The 20,000-nt window shown below is 40.4% G+C and overlaps 1 protein-coding gene across 1 annotated transcript in view; it reads left to right on the forward strand.

Annotated features, from left to right (window-relative positions):
• The first annotated feature begins 6,701 nt into the window (after nucleotides 1-6,701).
• The window catches only part of LOC311041230 (membrane-bound transcription factor site-2 protease-like), an 80,235-nt gene continuing 66,936 nt past the window's right edge, over nucleotides 6,702-20,000 (forward strand). Inside the window, exons 1-2 of the mRNA XM_084086135.1 lie at nucleotides 6,702-6,913; nucleotides 10,959-11,168. Coding sequence (XP_083942261.1) covers nucleotides 11,094-11,168 — 75 coding nt within the window. The 5' untranslated portion in view covers nucleotides 6,702-6,913; nucleotides 10,959-11,093. The remainder of the gene's footprint in view (nucleotides 6,914-10,958; nucleotides 11,169-20,000) is intronic.

Here is a 20,000-nt window from a genome sequence, read left to right on the forward strand (position 1 = left end):
CCGACGACGTTTGCTGCGTCTCTCTCTCTCTCTCTCTCTCTCTCTCTCTCTCTCCTGTCAATCTTCACTGATAAAACTATCATTAAAGCAGAACAAGCAATTGTTACTGTATGTAAATGATGATGATAACTATGTCATGATGCAGTATACACCTTCATTAAACACGCACGCACACACACACACACACACACACACACACACACACACACACACACACACACACACACACACACACACACACACACACACACACACACACACAAACACACACATCCCCGCACGCACGCATGCACACACACACGCACAACGTTGTAGCGTCTTACCTGTTGATGACAGCTCTCTCTCTCTCTCTCTGTGTGTCTCTGTCTCTCTCGCTCTCTTTTTCACTTTCACACTACCTCTGTCTCACTCTCTTTGTCTGTCTGTCTGTCTGTCTGTCTGTCTGTCTGTCTCTCACACACACAATCTCCTTTCTGCTGCATGTCTCTCTCACCCTCGCTCAACCATAGTTTTCTCTCTCTCTCTCTCTCTCTCTCTCTCTCTCTCTCTCTCTCTCTCTCTCTCTCTCTAAGTGGTAGAGATTCCTCTCATATCTAGGATTTGTTCGTACTATAAATAGGAATCTGATACACAGTGAGGGACCTGTTTTCTGTCCCCACACACACACACACACACACACACACACACGCACGCACACGCATACACACACACATGCGCACACACACACACACACACACACACACACACACACACACACACACACACACACACACACACACACACACGCACACACACGTGTTGACACCACACACGACACATTCTAGGTTATAACAAACCAACACAGTCTCACTCCTGAACAAACGGTACATTCACGATGCACAATTTCATTGCTAATATTATTTCTAGAACGTATATATATTGAAAATAGCCGATCTACAAGCTCACAACGCCTCGTGTTGTTGCGAGGTGTTGTGAGATTGTAGATCTGCTATTTTCAATATATACTCTTGTGTGATGAAGTAGGGCGTTAGTCAGTGGTGGAAAGTAACTAAGTACATTTACTTAAGTACTGTACTTAAGTATTTTAAGGTATTTGTACTTTATTTGAGTATTTCCAATTTCCAATACTTTTACTTCTACTCCACTACATCTCAGAGGCAAATATTGTACTTTTACTCCACTACATTTGCTTGAAAACTTTAGTTACTAGTTACTTTTCAGATATACTAACTATGATATAATGAAACATACATTAGCCACTTTAAACCTATTTTATACACAGGCTATTTTCAAATATTTAGTACTTTTGCTTTTTGTACTTTAAGTACATTTTGATGCCAATACTTTTGTACTTTTACTCAAGTAAATTTTGAATTCTGGACTTTTACTTGTAACAGAGTATTTTTATATTGCAGTATTGGTACTTTTACTTAAGTAAAGAATTTGAGTACTTTTTACACCGCTGCTCGTGTTGTTGCGAGGTGTTGTGAGCTTGTAGATCTGCTATTTTCACTATATACTCTTGTGTGACACTCTTGTGTGATGAAGTAGGGCGTTAGTTTATGAACAAAACATGAAACGGTGAATATGACTTGATGTATATGTAGGGAATGTTTGACATGACAACGCTTGTCCTCTAGGAGGCGCTCTGTTAAACCTCTCTCCACAAACCTCAGAGACCAAAATGGAAATGACCTCATTTGTCGTCTGACACGTTATTAAAAATATAAACACACACACACACATACACACATACACACACACACACACACACACACACACACACACACACACACACACACACACACACACACACACACACACACACACACACACACACACACACACACACACACACACACACACACACATCATAGTAGCAGGCCCTTAAAGGTTAAAAGGTGTGTGTGTGTGTGTGTGTGTGTGTGTGTGTGTGTGTGTGTGTGTGTGTGTGTGTGTGTGTGTGTGTGTGTGTGTGTGTGTGTGTGTGTGTGTGTGTGTGTGTGTGTGTGTGTGTGTGTCTCTCTTACCTCGTGGTGTGTGTGTGTGTGTGTGGTTGCTGTGCCCTGACAGCTCTCTCTCTCTCTCTCTCTCTCTCTTTGGTCCTTCTTGGATACCTGACCTGGTTCCGCTCGTCCCGATTGGCTCACGCCGTCACCAAGCTCCTCCCACTAACAAGGCAACCCGACCTGCATCACAGAATCATCAAAGAATCAAAACCAGATCTACAAGACCTCACACTGCTGCTTAACTAACTCTGTGTGTATGTAAGGTCTCTCTATCATTGTCTGCCTTTACCTTAGCAGAGAGAGAGAGAGAGAGAGAGAGAGGGAGAGAGAGAGAGAGAGAGAGAGAGAGAGAGAGAGAGAGAGAGAGAGAGAGAGAGAGAGAGAGAGAGAGAGAGAGAGAGAGAGAGAGAGAGAGAGAGGAGAGGGAGAGGGAGAGGAGAGAGAGAGAGAGAGAGAGAGAGAGAGAGAGAGAGAGAGAGAGAGAGAGAGAGGGAGAGGGAGAGGGAGAGGGAGAGGGAGAGGGAGGGAGAGAGAGAGAGAGAGAGAGAGAGAGAGAGAGAGAGAGGGAGAATATGAGGTGATTACAAGGTGAAAGAAACATTCAGTGGTGGTACTCAAATGTTATACTTAAGTAAAAGTATCAATACTGCCGTGTAGAAGTATTCTGTTACAAGTAAAAGTCCGGAATTAAAAATGTACTTGACTAAAAGTACAACGGTATTGGCATCAAAATGTACTTAAAGTACCAAAAGTAAAAGTACTAAAATATTTGAAAATAGCCTAGCTATAGGGAAAGGGCGTAGCGATGTCACAGTTTCGTCACGCCGTTAACTCCGCCCACTTTGGCCGCCATAAGCCTTAGCTTGTTTGGTCGCGCTGGTACATCACTCTGCCGTTACTACTTGGAGCATGCAGCAAGTGTAGACGGTGTACATGATCTTCCATCTCTCTACTATCTTTGTGGTCGCGCTGGTACATCCTGGTACATCACTCTGTAGTCCTGTGCTCGTTGTTCTCAGCAAGCAGCAAGTGTAGACACTGTGTACATGATCTTCCATCTCTCTACTATCTGTCTGGTCACGCTAGTACATCCTGGTACATCACTCTGTAGTCCTGCTCGTTCAGCAAACAGCAATGTGTAGACGATGTACATTATCTTCCACCTCTCTTCTATCTATATCTAACTTGTATAATCTCTTACACATATGCTTCTGTGCTCAAACAAGCATGACAGCACACAATAAAAATATAAACATCTGTTGTGCTCAGAGTCTCAGAGCAGAGCATCGGCTAAGTGGCTAGGCTAGCAGTTTGAATGGGACGTTTACGGCAGTATTAGCTAAATCTGGCATTAAAAAAAAAAAGAATTTACATCGAATATCTTAAATACAATGAAACAAACACATTTAGGCTCTCTACCCGTGTTCAAACAAGCATGACAGCACACAATAAAAATATAAACATGTTGTGTTGATAAGACCGTTTCTGGGAGAGAATCAGCGTTGCCATGTCGGCTTATTATAAGCGACTTTGGGCAGAACTTTTTCTGGCTTTTTCTGTTAAGTTGCTTGTAAAATTGGTATTTGCGGCCTATTGCGGGTTGCGTTTTTTGTGTGGCTTATTTATAAAGTGTTATTGCTTATTTAGGCTTGTTTCCTAAATAAGCAATAACCAGTGGTTCTCAAATATTGTCATGAAAATGTTCTGTGCCAGGGAGCATTTGTGTTGTTAGAATGTTTAAAAAAAAATCCAAATATTGTTTATTTTATTGCAAGAGTTTTTTTTTAAATAGCCTATGTACAAGCTCACGTGAGCTTGTAGATCGGCTATTTTTTCCAAGTAGCCAATGTCACAAAGCCACTTCTTTTGGGCTTGTTTTCATATACCTGGTTGCTTATTTCTCTCGCGAAATCTGGCAACACAGGTCCCGTTCCATTCACTTACTAGCTCAATGATTAATGAATGAATATAATAATAATAATAATAATAATAATAATACTTCACTAATAATAATAATAATATATAGATAATCAGTACTCAAGATGACTATATTTTATTTTCGGTTCAGGTGAACCAGTCTATGAAATGAATGATTGTGACTCTGACTCGGCACTGTCATTACAGGGGCACAGATGTAATGACATTTTTCCCAGGTAGCGTGCCTTTGCGTCCGCGTTCAGCTTCTCTCTGTATGGTAATGTCACGCATTGCCTGGTCCATCTTCTGTCCTTTAATGTGTTGTAGACTTTACACAGACTGTGCGTTCAGGACACGTTGTGAGTAACTGTCAATGTTGTTATTGATACGAGGCTAACTAAGATGGCTGCCGAAATACGTCACTGGTAGCCAGGCTCCGCCTCGACTCCTCCCTATGCCCGTTCCCTATAAAATAGGGCTAAAGAGGTTAATGTATATGTTTTATAATGTAATAATTTATATATGAAAGGTAACTAGTAACTAAAGTTCTCGAATAATTGTAGTGGAGTAAAAGTACAATATTTGCCTCTTGAGATGTAGTGGAGTAGAAGTAAAAGTATTGGAAATTGGAAATAGTCAAGTAAAGTACAAATACCTCAAAATGTTACTTAAGTACAGTACTTAAGTAAATGTACTTGCTTACTTTCCACCACTGATATTATTAAATATATTATATAGTACATTATTATGATTCCACTCACCGTGTGATGGCTGTTAAAGGTGAATCTGTTCCTTTTCTTACTGTCTGTGTTGAGATCAGTTAGTTCTCCTCCTGTTAGTAACTCTGTAAGGTCTGTTAGATCAGTTCTCCTCCTGTTAGTGACTCTGTAAGGTCTGTTAGATCAGTTCTCCTCCTGTTAGTGACTCTGTAAGGTCTCTGAGCTCAGTGTTTCTCCTGTTGTCAGTGTCTCTGCATCAGCAGGGTCGGTATGAGAGCAGACTCTGTAGATTAACTGAACAGAGTGACTGTCTGTCTCTATGCAAATCCATCCTCCAACATCCACTCACCTGTGTGTGTGTGTGTCACCATGTCTATCAGCCCCCACACCCTCCCCCCATCCATCCCTCAGGCTACATTCATGGACATTTATCTAGGCTTAAAGGGCTACTCCACTGCTTCTCAACCTGTCGCTCGATCGGGACCCCCAGGGGGGGAGGTGGAGGGGGGGGGGGTCCCCCCATATGGTCAAGCTTAATGTGCAACATTGTTTTCTCACTCAACGGTAAACAAACCAACAACGTACAATAGAAAGGTTTCTACCATTTAATGACCTTATTTTACCACCGTTTTAATACCAAATTGGTCAAAATTGGTCAAATGTTATTCATGGGAAAGAGGCAAACATTGTGAAAATAGCAGATCTACAAGCTCACAACGGCTCGCGGTGCGAGCCGTTGTGAGCTTGTAGATCGGCTATTTTCACAATGTCTATCTGATGTTCCCCAGTTCAAATATGATTATATTGGGGTAAATAAACTGACTATATATATATATATATATATATATATATATATATATATATATATATATATATATATATATATATATATATATAGTCATAAAACAAACAGCATAAGAGACAAATAAGAATACAAAAACAAAGGTACAAAGGAGGAGAACAAATATTAACTCATACAAACTTCTTTACCTATTAAACTTTAATAGGTAAATAAGTTGGCAATTTGTTGTTTTATCTCTTTAATTTAAACATATAAAAGTCCTTTAAATGAAAATGAAATACAGTCCTCATCCACTCATGTTTGTATTGGTTTCTAACATAGATATAATGTCTTTATATGTCTATGGTTCCTATCAGCTCAGTGTGGCAGACATCCGGTCTAGACTCTAGAGCCCGCCTACTGTATCCGGGCAAGCAGCGTTGCCATGTCTGCTTTTTATAAGCGACTTCGGGCTTGTTTTCTGTGAAGTCTCTTGTTTTTAAAAACACGCACACAAAACCTCAACCCACACTATGATAAGGCCACATGAACACGTTTATGAACCTATATACTATATAGGTTCATAAAGGTGTTCATGTGGCCTTATTGTAGTCGCTTCTTTTGGGCTTTTTTTCCTAGACCTGGTTGATTATTTGTCTCACAAGATCTGGCAACGCTGAGATCGATCACTCTGCTCTCAACTCAGTGTTTGACTGATCGCGTCTGGCTGGGGATCAGAGTTGCCAGGTCTGCTTATTATAAGCGACATTGGCCTTGTTTTCCTTTTAAAGGTGCTTGTAAATATTGCATTTTATTGGTCTTGTTTCTAAAGTGTAGTTGTGTGTTCGGTCTTGTTTTGATGTTTTTTATAAACCGGTGGTTATCAAATATTTTCAAAGCAAGGACCCCCAAATTAATATTTATTTGAACGGACCCCCATCTGAAAATATGTTTTACCAGGGACCCCTATATAAGATTTGTGTTATTAAAATGTTTCAACGGAATTAAGAAAAATCACCTTTTATTTTCAAAAAGCAATTTCCCTCTTCTTGTCTTTAAAACAGCTGATCTACAAGCTCACAACGCGCCGCAATCTGCTATTTTTCTTTCATAACACCCTTAGCATAGTCGCTTCCTTCGGGCTTGTTTTCATAGACCTGGTTGCTTATTTCTCTCACAATATCTGGCAACGCCGCTTCACAGATCCATCACTCTGCTGATCCACTGATCACGTCTGACCAGGATGAAGAAAGACGGTCGCACAGTGATGACGTTTTGTTGTCAATAGAACCTGTGAATAGAACGGCAAATGAAATAAAAAATAAGACATTTCCGACGCAATAAGACATTTACAACTACATCTGATGGTCCGCGGACCCCCCGGACCCCCTTGACCCATCCATTAGGAACCAGAGGACCACCAGGACATCCAGGGACCACCAGGACATCCAGGGACCACCAGGACATATAGTTCCAGGTTATCAGAGGTAAATGTCATCATCTGTAGTTTATCATGATAACTAGATCTATATACTCTATATCAGGGGTCTTCAACAGGGGGTCCGGGACCCCTAGGGGGTCCTCAGAGTTACTACAGGGGGTCCGCCAAAATCTTTATGTGATATATATATATATTTTTCCTTAACTTGAACCCTAGCATCCCTTTTCTGAGGAGAACTTTGGCCAATTTTTATATAGAGGGGGGTCCCTGCTTCATCTCTCTCTTAGCTAAGGGGTCCCTGCTTCATCTCTCTGTCAGCTAAGGGGTCCCTGCTACATCTCTCTGTCAGCTAAGGGGTCCCTGCTACATCTCTCTGTCAGCTAAGGGGTCCCTGCTTCATCTCTCTCTCACCTAAGGGGTCCCTGCTTCATCTCTCTCTCAGCTAAGGGGTCCCTGCTTCATCTCTCTCTCTCAGGTAAGGGGTCCCTGCTTCATCCCTCTGTCAGCTAAGGTGTCCCTGCTTCATCTCTCTCTTAGCTAGGGGGTCCTTGGCCTGAAAAGGTTGAAGACCCCTGATCTATATCTATATCTTCTGGTTAAGACCTGATATATAAGACCTGGACTCATCAGTGCAAAGCTCCCTGAATGCTCAGGGTTTGAACATGGCCTGACACACATCTCTGTGAAGCTGTATCCATGGTCATAAGCGTCATGGCGCTACCTGTTCCTGGGTTGGAGAATGTTTTACATTTACAACCCATACATCTACATAAACGTTTAGATTTACAATATAAAGTGCTGACCTCACGGCCACGGATATAACGAGATAAAACGCCCGGGTGTAAGTACCCGTATCTTCCGTCTTGTTCAATGAAAAGCATTTTAATCCGATGGCCGGCCATTGTCTCTGCATTTTCTCCGACGCTTTCAACAACGCGACCCTATCGGTTGGGAGGTGTATCGCACTCTTACACACTATAAAAACAAAATAGAAAATGGCCACCGATTGGATTAATAATCTTTTTATTGAACAATACGGGATATATGGGTATTTAGACCCGTGCGTTTCAACTTGTTACATCCATAGCATAGGGGTCAGCACTTTACATTTCAAATGTGAACGTTTATGTAGATGTAGCGGTGGTAAATGTAAAGAAATCGCAAACCAGGATCAAGTGGTTCCATGACTGTCATGGTATGACTGTCATGTTTCAGGGCTCTGCGAGTTACAAACATGTGATAGCCAACCTCAAGAGAACCTAGACACGATTATCATGATTTTGGATCATATGCTAAAGCCCTGATATATTAAACCGATCTACAAATGCCTCAGTATGCCATCGAGGCTCTGTCACAATTATTACATGATCGTCTGATCACAAGTGTTTTTGCATAATCGTCATAATCGTTTGCATGTTGAAAAATGTTCACAATATTTTCAAATATGAAAACAAAAGCAGAAATAGCCGATCTACAAGCTTACAACGCGTGACGCGTTGTAAGCTTGTAGATCTGCTATTTCTGCTATTTTTTTTTACATGTGTAACATTATAACATTTCTCAATCGTTTCTTTCTTTTCCTCTCTATGTAAAGTTAAACACATTAGGGCTTATTTATTTGCCCCTGTAATGCCTCATTTGCATATCTAAACATCCAATTTCAGAAGACTTGTAATACAATAAATAATTGTCTTCGTGTAAATCAACTGGGGATATTTCATAGTGTTGTGTTGTCTATCATTTATTTTTGTTTTATTTTTGTTAACCCATTGAGACCTGAAGCCGATTCTACATGTCTCCTAAATCTCAACAGTTTTCTGAAAAACGTATGTTTCTATATCAGTGGTTCTCAATCTTTTTCATATCAAGGACCCTCAAAATGATATGTATTTGGCCGCCGACCCCCATCAAAATATTTTGTTCCAGGGACCCCCCAGAGGCAACAATTTGAGTTAAAAATGTTCGCTTTAAAAATATATATATTCAAAGATTTTCACACATATTCACGATTTTTCAAAAATAGCAGATCTACAAGATCGTAGCGCGGCACTCGGTGCCGTGCTATGAGCTTGTAGATCTGCTATTTTTGAATAGCCCAAAGTGTAAAATAAATCTTTTTAGCTCAAATCTAAAAATGACACAGTTCCAGGTCTTCATGGGTTAAATGGAGAATAACATTGGTTCATCTTAGAATCGTCTCATATAAGAATTGTGTTCCAAAAATAAACAAACTGTCAGGTATTGTCTGCGATATTGTCAGGTGGCTCTGTATCATTTATATTATTTATATATATATATATAGATAGATAGATAGATAGATAGATAGATAGATAGATATTGTCAGGGATGAGGTTCTGTATTGTTTATGATAGTCAGTCAGTCATATTTGATACAGTCTCAATCAATCAATCAATCAAACTTTATTTATATAGCACATTTTTACACAACGTTAGTTGAACCAAAGTGCTGCACAGGTAAAAACAAAACGAAGAAAAGGAAACGATACATCAAATCAGCAAAAAAGGACATTTTATGATTGGATGTGGTTTAAAGGCCAGAGAGAAAAGATGGGTTTTAAGTAAGGTCTTATATCTGGATGGACTGAACAGATCTGATGTGGAGGAGGGGGAGATTGTTCCACAGCTGTGGGGCTGCCACCGCAAAAGAGCGATCACCTCTGGTTTTGAGGGTTCGGTTTGATGGCAAAGCAAAGCAAAGTTTGTTGTTTACCCAGGGTGTCGGACTAAGTACGAAACTTGTTTCCAGCCGGACCCTGCATGGAAGCCTTGCTCAAGGGCTATTCAGCGGTGATTCATGATTGATGTGATGAATTGGGGAATCGAACTAGGGACCTTCCGGTATCAAGGCCGCCCCTCTAACCACTAGGCCACCACTGCCACTGGCACAGTCAGCAATGACTGGTCAGCAGACCTAAGAGCTCTGGGTGGGTTATGGGGTGTTAGGAGTTCAGCCATATATGGGGGGGCCAGACCGTTGATGGATTTAAAAGCAAATAATAACATTTTAAAATCAATTCTGTATTTTACCGGAAGCCAATGGAGAGAGGCCAACACTGGAGTGATGTGGTCATATTTTTTGATGCCTCTGAGAAGGCGAGCAGCAGCGTTTTGTACTAGTTGTAAACGCCTGAGTAGGGAGAGGTCGATGCCATAGTATAGTGCATTACAGTAGTCAATCCTAGATGTGATGAAGGCATGGATTACTAATTCAAATTGTTTGAGAGGGAGATATGGTTTGATTTTGGCCAGGAGTCGTAAATGAAAAAAGCTGTTTTTTTATGACTGAGCTAATCTGTTTGTCAAATTTGAAGTTGCTGTCAAAAATAACACCTAGGTTTTTTTTGCATTATTGTGGATATTGGAGGTGAGGGGTCCCGGGTTGTTGACAGGTGAGGTGGGGTGGTTCTGGCCTGGTTCTGGCCAAAATGTAACTAATTGGGCTGAAGTAACATTATGGTTTTCTCACCGTCAGTTGATGCTTCATATCCATAAGAGTCAAACCGCCGGGGTCATTGGTTTATTTATGGAACACAGTTCTTATTTGATGAGATTAAACATGTCTATGGCCTTGGTTCTCAAATTGGGGTCCGGGGACCCCCAGGGGTACTTAAGAGGGTTCCAGGGGTTACCCAGCAAAATGTGTAAATATAGCATCAGAATAATGACCTTTTATACTTTCGGCTATTCAAAAATAGCAGATCTACAAGCTCGTAGCGCGGCACCGAGTGCCGCGGTACGAGCTTGTAGATCTGCTATTTTTGAAAAATCTTGAAAATTTGTGCAAATCTTTGAATATATATATTCTTTAAAGCGAACATTTGTAACTCAAATCTTTGCTTCTGGGGGGGTCCCTGGAACAACATTTTTAGATGGGGGGGTCCGCAGCCAAATACATATCATTTTGGGGGTCTTTGGCATGAAAAAGTTTGAGAACCACTGGTCTATGGGGATTCAGAATGTGGGAAAAAAAAACATGACCAGGTATGATGAGTACGTTATGTCAGACTTTAGTGTTCTGTTGACCCTATAAACATTTGATACTGACGTCTTGTCTGGCTCATGGACTAATAGGACCACCAGAGGACCACCAGAGGACCACCAGAGGACCACCAGGACATACATCTGACCAGAGGACCACCAGGGACCCCCCTCCACCAGGACCAGAGGACCCTCATCAGTAGCTGTTGTTCCGCCTGATGAGACGAGATGATTCCGGTTCCCCTGGTGGTGTGTGTGTTAGGAGCATGGTGCTGTGTGTACCTCACTGACACACTGCTGAAGGTACACACACACACACACACACACACACACACACACACACACACACACACACACACACACTAGAGTTCTCAAATTCTACCCTAACCCGGCGCTTTCGGACCGAGCCAGGCCTCGGGCTACATGAAAAAAAAAAAAAAAAAAAAAAAAAAAAAAGAAATATATATATATATATATATATATATATATATATATATATATATATATATATATATATATATATATATATATATATAAATTCTGTTCTGTCTGAATGTGTATTTATCTATTATGAAGATGGCGCTGACTGACTGACTGGTTTGATTGATTGATTGATGTACTTTATTTAGTAAGACATGAGAACAGTACATAACAGTACATGGAAGTACTCATTCACAATACAAGGTCTACTAAACTGTAAGACTCATTAAAGCACTGAGCTTGTTTAAGATGAAATCCCCCATGCACACAAATCATGATGACATATAAGAGACACACATATACTGTATACACACTACTATACATATAAGAGACACACATATATACACACTACTATACATATAAGAGACAGATAGATATACACACTACTATACATATAAGAGACACACATATATACACACTACTATACATATAAGAGACATACATATATACACACTACTATACATATAAGAGACAGATAGATATACACACTACTATACATATAAGAGACACAGATATACACACTACTATACATATAAGAGACAGATATACACACTACTATACATATAAGAGACACAGATATACACACTACTATACATATAAGAGACAGGCACATATATACACACTACTATACATATAAGAGACAGATATACACACTACTATACATATAAGAGACACAGATATACACACTACTATACATATAAGAGACAGGCACATATATACACACACACTACTATACAGAATGTCATACAATCAGTTTACAGGTTACTGGTATGAAGAGTGAAAAATATGTACAAAAGAAGAAGAGAGGGGGGGGGTAGGGGGTAGGTTAGGTTAGGACATGGGGTAGGTTAGGACTTGGACAGGGGCCATTTTTGAATTGCAGCCTCCTGAAGGTGATTCTTTAGGGCAGTTTTGAAAGTGAGTAGGGTTTTACACTCCTTTACTCCTTTTGGTAGGGCACTTAAAAGTCATCTAACCAACCTAACTAAGAAAAGTAAGCCTAAAACTGGCTTCCTCTACAGAAATAGATCTTGCTTTTCTAAAGAAAACAGAAAGAGGGTCATCCAAGCTACAATCATGCCAATATTTGACTATGGAGATATTTTATATATGCATGCCGCAGACAGCACTTTAAAACCCTTGGATGCAATCTATCACAGTGCACTCCGCTTCATCACAGGTGCAGGTTTCAGGACTCATCACTGCACATTGTACACCTCAGTAGGATGGTCTTCCCTGGCTCTTAGAAGGAAGCAACATGTCTCCCTGTTTACATACAAGGCACTACTTGGAAAACTGACCCTGTATTTGACAGACCTGTTAGAGCCCAATACCTCAAGTCATGGTACCAGATCTCAAGATAATAACATTCTGCTGAAGGTGCCCACAACCACAACCAATTCTAAACTGGGAGATACAGCCTTCAGTGTATATGCTCCATATATATGGAACAGGTGTCAAGAAAAACTGAAGTTAGATGCCCTTGTCTCTTTTGCTATTTTTAAAAGATTGTTAGCTGACCTTATTGTGGAAGAAGATCTATGCACATGCTTGGTGTAATATATGGTTTTAATATATAACTTTTGCAACCTTTTTTATTTTTATATGTACCTTGTTGTCCTCTGTAAAACCATTGTTGTAAATGTCTTTTTGTACACAGGGCACCATTGAAAAAGAGACCCTGGTCTCAATGGATTTCCGGGAAAGACTGGGAACGCAGCACGTGTGTCATTTTTAGATTTCTTTGGCTATTCAAAAATAGCAGATATACAAGCTCATAGCGCGGCACCGAGTGCCGCGCTATGAGCTTGTATATCTGTTATTTTTGAAAAATCGTGAACATTTGTGCAAATATTCGTTTTTTTGGGGGTTTTTTTTTGCAGACATTTGTAACTCAAATCTTTGCTTCTGGGGGTTCCTGGAACTAAATATTTTACAAATGTTCGCTTTTAAAAAATATATAATCCAAGATTTTGCCCCGAATTTTCAAGATTTTTTCAAAAATAGCAGATCTACAAGCTCGTAGCGCGGCACCGGCACATGAGCTTGTAGATCTGCTATTTCTGAATAGCCAAAGTGTAAAAAAATGCTTTTTAGCTCAAATCAAAAAGTGACACAGATGCGTTCCCGGTCTTAAAGGGTTAAATCTGCACAATGTAAATGAATGCCAACGCCGTCTAAAAACATGTATTATTATCAAAAAACATCTTAAATAACTTCTGTTTGTTCATAGTTTACTTCTTCTCTGTGTGTTTGTTAGCCAGGAGAAGCTTTACATTATACTGTAGTTAGAATAGTTTATGAGGCAGGTATATACTGCATGTCATGGCATGTAACCTCCACAGGGTGGAGCTGTAGGCTACATGGCACAAGACACCCTGTAACACTGACTGGTCCTGTGTGTTCAACTCATCAACACATAGAAACACATACAATACAATCAGTGGTGGAAAGTAACAAAGTACATTTACTTAAGTACTGTACTTAAGTAACATTTTGAGGTATTTGTACTTTACTTGAGTATTTACAATGTCCAATACTTTTACTTTTACGTCAAATATTGTACTTTTACTCCACTACAATTATTTGACAACTTTAGTTACTAGTTACATTTCAGATATAAATTATTACATTATAAAACATACATTAACCACTTTAGCCCTATTTTATACCTAGGCTATTTGAAAATAGCAGATCTACAAGCTCACAACGCGTCGTATCGCGACGCGTTGTGAGCTTGTAGATCTGCTATTTTCAAATATTTAGTACTTTTACTTTTGGTACTTTAAGTACATTTTGATGCCAATACTTTTGTACTTTTACTCAAGTAACATTTTTAATTCTGGACTTTCACTTGTAACAGAGTATTTTTATATTGCAGTATTGGTACTTTTATAAAGAATTTGAGTACTTTTTCCACCACTGCGTACAAGTATATTTACAGAGATACAGCTGTGTGTGTGTGTGTGTGTGTGTGTGTGTGTGTGTGTGTGTGTGTGTGTGTGTGTGTGTGTGTGTGTGTGTGTGTGTGTGTGTGTGTGTGTGTGTGTGTGTGTGTGTGTGTGTGTGTGTGTGTGTGTGTGTGTGTGTGTGTGTGTGTGTGTGTGTGCGTGCGCGCGCGCGCGCGCGTGCGTGCGTGCGTGCGTGTGTGGAGGGGGGGGGAGGGGGGGGCTAGAAGACTTTTCTAGGTCTAGTTGCAAAGTGAACCAGGACTCAGTCTCTCGCCCAGACATAGGAAAGGAGACTACATTTAGTACGCATTGCATCAATTAGAGCAGGGGTCTTCAACCTTTTCAGGCCAAGGACCCCCTAGCTGAGAGAGAGAGATGAAGCAGGGACCCCCCCACACTACATATTGTATAGAATTGTGGTGCAGATTGAATTAAATTAGAACTTTTTTTCCCCTCTACACCTATACCTCTTTGCCAAAAATAGCCGATCTGCAAGTGTGTGCTTGCAGATCGGCTATTTTTTGGCTAATATTCCCCTCACTCCCCTCAGAATCCTGTCACAGAAATATTTGGAGGACCCCCTGTGGTAACTCTGAGGACCCCCTAGGGGTCCCGGACCCCCTGAATTAGAGTTTTACCAGTATGGTAAAAGCTGTCTATACTCTGCCTAAAATAGTGGTTATGGTAAAAGCAAAGCAAAGTTTGTTGTTTACCCAGGGTGTCGGAACGTACGAAACTTGTTTCCAGCCGGACCCTGCATGGAAGCCTTGCTCAAGGGCTATTCAGCGGTGATTCATGATTGATGTGATGAATTGGGGAATCGAACTAGGGACCTTCCGGTATCAAGGCCGCCCCTCTAACCACTAGGCCACCGCTGCCACTTGGTTGAGTTATTGTCTGTGCCATTCTGATGGCATGTGATTTATCAGAGGATGATATCTTGTCATTTACAGTCATATTTTGTCATATTTTGAATACTTCAGTTGATGTAGTTTTATACTCTTATTGTACTATTTATATTATTATTTACAATAACTTGTAGCTGAACTTAAACAATGATTCATGGATTTCTTTAGTTATTCCTAGATCTGAGGTTCTCAAAACCTTTTGATTTCAAGGACCACCATAACTCTGAGAGTGTACAAATGGAACCAAATGGACCCGTTAGGTTCCATTTGTACACTGTCAGAGTTACAGACCTGTAAGGGTCCATTTGGTTCCATTTGTGTACACTCAGAGTTACAGACCTTTAAGGGTCCATTTGGTTCCATTTGTTTACACTCAGAGTTACAGACCTGTAAGCAGTGCTTAATTTGTCCAAGAGAAGGTGCCGGGTCCCCGAAAATGTTGCCTTTTCACAGGTTTTTCGCGCATTTTTTATAATCTTTTTCACTACATTTATTCACCCAGTATAACATTAGCAGTAACATTGGCACATACTGTGGCCCATCAGAACACTGGTAGTCAATCTATCAATTTGGAATGATCAATCTGAATAACTGACATATTCAAGAAATCATATTTTTTATTGTTAACAGAATTCTATGACACCATGTAGCTTGTCTTTGTGTGTCAGCCTGGTAAAGCACCACATCAGAATGACAAGAAATTGAACAAAAACATGAAAATATAAAGTAAAGAAAAATGCGGCCAAAAATGTCTCTATTTTCAAGGATGAAATTGAAAACATGAATGATCAAACATCACTAGAATTATTCAACATCAGAGGTGGTGTATCAAAAAAAAATGAAAATGAAACATTCATTTATCTATATCAGGTCCATTTTTTAACTGTAAGAACAATGCACAGCACACACAGCTAAACTCACTGTGGCTAACACACAGAAATATGAGTTGTGTACATTAATAAGCAAAACTCACTGTGGCTAACACACAGAAATATGAGTTGAGTACAGTAATAAGCAAAACTCACTGTGGCTAACACACAGAAATATGAGTTGAGTACAGTAATAAGCAAAACTCACTGTGGCTAACACACAGAAATATGAGTTGAGTACAGTAATAAGCAAAACTCACTGTGGCTAACACACAGAAATATGAGTTGAGTACAGTAATAAGCAAAACTCACTGTGGCTAACACACAGAAATATGAGTAGTGTACAGTAATAAGCAAAACTCACTGTGACTAACACACAGAAATATGAGTTGTGTACATTAATAAGCAAAACTCACTGTGGCTAACACACAGAAATATGAGTTGTGTACATTAATAAGCAAAACTCACTGTGGCTAACACACAGAAATATGAGTTGTGTACAGTAATAAGCAAAACTCACTGTGACTAACACACAGAAATATGAGTTGAGTACAGTAATAAGCAAAACTCACTGTGGCTAACACACAGAAATATGAGTTGAGTACAGTAATAAGCAAAACTCACTGTGACTAACACACAGAAATATGAGTTGTGTACAGTAATAAGCAAAACTCACCGTGGCTAACACACAGAAATATGAGTAGTGTACAGTAATAAACAAAACTCACTGTGGCTAACACACAGAAATATGAGCTGTGTACAGTAATAAGCAAAACTCACTGTGGCTAACACACAGAAATATGAGTAGTGTACAGTAATAAGCAAAACTCACCGTGGCTAACACACAGAAATATGAGTAGTGTACAGTAATAAACAAAACTCACTGTGGCTAACACACAGAAATATGAGCTGTGTACAGTAATAAGCAAAACTCACTGTGGCTAACACACAGAAATATGAGCTGTGTACAGTAATAAGCAAAACTCACTGTGGCTAACACACAGAAATATGAGCTGTGTACAGTAATAAGCAAAACTCACTGTGGCTAACAGAAATAGTAAGTAATAATAACCAAACTTGACAGGCAGCAGATACAGTTTGATTAATTGTCCTGTTTATGGGTGTATTTATTGTCTCCGCCAGGCCGAAGGCATGGCGAGAGAGTATGTTTTGCACCCCGTCCGTGTGTGTGTCCGTGTGTGTGTGTGTGTCCGTCCGTCTGTGACCAGCTAATCTCCGGCACCGTTGTCTTGATCGCAGCGAAACTGTGCACACACACTCCCTGGATGCCAATTCAGAACCTTTGCCCAAAGTTTTTGACATGGGCCTGTTATAGCGCCACCAGGAGGCCGATTTGTGCAAAACCCATTTTTTTATATTACTCCTACAGATTTTATCCAAACGTCACGCAAATCAGTACACAGTATCTCTATAGTCATGTGATCAACACGGATCTGTCTGATTTTCCATATTCCATCTTGATTGGCTAAAGTTGGCTTCCAAAGTTTGCAGGATTGGCCCAATTTGAACAAAATGCCTCAAATCATGAACGTAGCATGCGATTTCCGTGAAATTGTGCACGCACATTCCCACTATGCCAAGGAACAAATGCCACTTCAAAACTTTCAAATCAGCCTCATGGTGGCGCTATAACAGGCCGATTCACGTTTTTACTTTGCTCGCACTCTCCCTAGAGGCCAAGGAACAACCTTTGGTCTGCATTTTTCATATCTGCCTTTTAGAGCGCCACCAGGAGGCCGACTTTTGGAAAACACATTTTTTGCTCTTACTCCTTCACATTCTGTCCAAAAATCACACAAATCGGTACACAGTATCTCTATAGTCATGTCATCAAGACGGATGTGTCCGATATTTCATATTCCATCTTAATTGGCTAGCATTGACTTACAAAGTTTACAGGATAGGTCCGTTTTCAACAAAATGCCTCAAATCATGAACGCAGTGTGTGATTGCCGTGCAATTTGACACGCACATTCCACTAGGCCGAGGAACAAATGCCACCCTTTTCACATTGGCCTGTTATAGCGCCACCAGCAGGTCTAATTTAACAAAACACATTTTTGGAACAAAATGCCTCAAATCATGAATGCAGGGTCTGATTGCCGTGAAAGGCCTAAAAATAAATGCCACCCTTTTCACATTGGCATATTATAGCGCCACCAGGAGGCCACAGTAACCTACCTGACCTGCAGTGCTCCGAGGAGCACTTTTTCTAGTTTGTCATGTTCTTGTGTGTTTTGTCCATGAATCATATGCTTGCCCATTTAGACACAGTAATCTTATTCACACAGAGGTGTTGACCGACTGTCTTCTCATGTAAATTGTAACGTCACGTCACCACAAGACAAAGGTCTCCCCTCCTGTCTCTCTAACAGGCTCTCTTGTTCTCACTCCATGTAGTTTCCATTCAATGGAGGGGAATTGAATTAGGACTGAAAGTTTTATTTTAAAAATAAAGCCCTAAACTGAGTGACGCGTTGTCAATCGCGCAGCAATTGCACACACACACACACACACACACACACACACACACACACACACACACACACACACACACACACAAAACAGCGCCGCTCGCTGACTGACTGTCCATGGTGCTATAGCCTACGGTTAACAGCAACGCATTATGCCCACAGTGCAGCGACTGCAGCCCATACAACTCCACACGTTTTCACTTGCCAAACACTCATAATTTCACAGCACAACCATCGTTCCCAATCAAAACACTGCACTACAGAAAATAGCAATAAACAACGTATTCTTACCTTTCAGTTTATCTGTTGAAAACCGCCCACACAACATCCATAGAGCCCGCTTCCTCCATATTCCTACTTCTTACTTCACTCCTACTGGTTTGAAAAAAGTTAACCGTTTTGTTTGTCTTTTTGAGCAGTAGGCTAACGCTCGCTCGTAAACCACCTGTTTACCTCTTGAGTGCGGACACTCCGGACAGTGCCGGTGCGGAAACAAAACTACTCATTACGCATTGTGTGGTGTGACACGGGACTCCGTAAATCACTTTTTCCCCCCGTTTTTTTTATTTTTTTTATTTAAATGCATAAAAAATAAGCAAAAAGGCATCACTTCAGAGAGAAATAAAACACAGAGAGAACAGAGATAAAAACACAGTTTATTTATAGATTTTCATTGACAGGAAAGGTGCTGGATCCAATCAAAGAGGTGCCGGGTCCAAACAAAAAGGTGCCGGTACCAATCAAAGAGGTTCCGGAGCTAGCTCCGGCTTGCTCCGGCACAAATTAAGCACTGCCTGTAAGGGTCCATTTGGTTCCATTTGTGTACACTCAGAGTTACAGACCTGTAAGGGTCTGTAACTCTGAGTGTACACATGATGGAACCAAATGGACCTGTAAGGGTCCATTTGTGTACACTCAGAGTTACAGACCTGTAAGGGTCCATTTGGTTCCATTTGTGTACACTCAGAGTTACAGACCTGTAAGGGTCCATTTGGTTCCATCATGTGTACACTCTCAGAGTTACAGACCTGTAAGGGTCTGAAAAAAAAAAGAAGCTATTAAAATACTAGCACCAGTCCCATAGGCATTGGGTTTTTAGCTGCGGTGGACTCGGGATGGAGTTATGTATTTTTTCTACTGTTACCATTCGTCCTAGGATATCATGACATAATATTAAAGGTAAGAAAAACGTTGTGCAGAATTCTCCTTTAAAGGAGAATTCCGGTCATTTTAAGTGTTATGTTTGATGTGTGTCAAATCACTTACCAACGTAGAAATGAAACTCGCGTTACTCCACAGATCCCCCTATCAACCCCCACCGTTGGCACTAGAGGAGGATCGTGGATAGCCCAAATTCGCCTATTTTAACAAATGTAAAGTCTGTTTTTTTCTCCTAGTACTCATTGTGGAGTCCCATGATAACGTAACAGGC

The sequence above is a fragment of the Gymnoscopelus microlampas genome, assembly GCF_963454915.1.
Source record: "Gymnoscopelus microlampas genome assembly, contig: SCAFFOLD_107, whole genome shotgun sequence".
NCBI classification, from domain to species: Eukaryota; Metazoa; Chordata; class Actinopteri; order Myctophiformes; family Myctophidae; genus Gymnoscopelus; species Gymnoscopelus microlampas.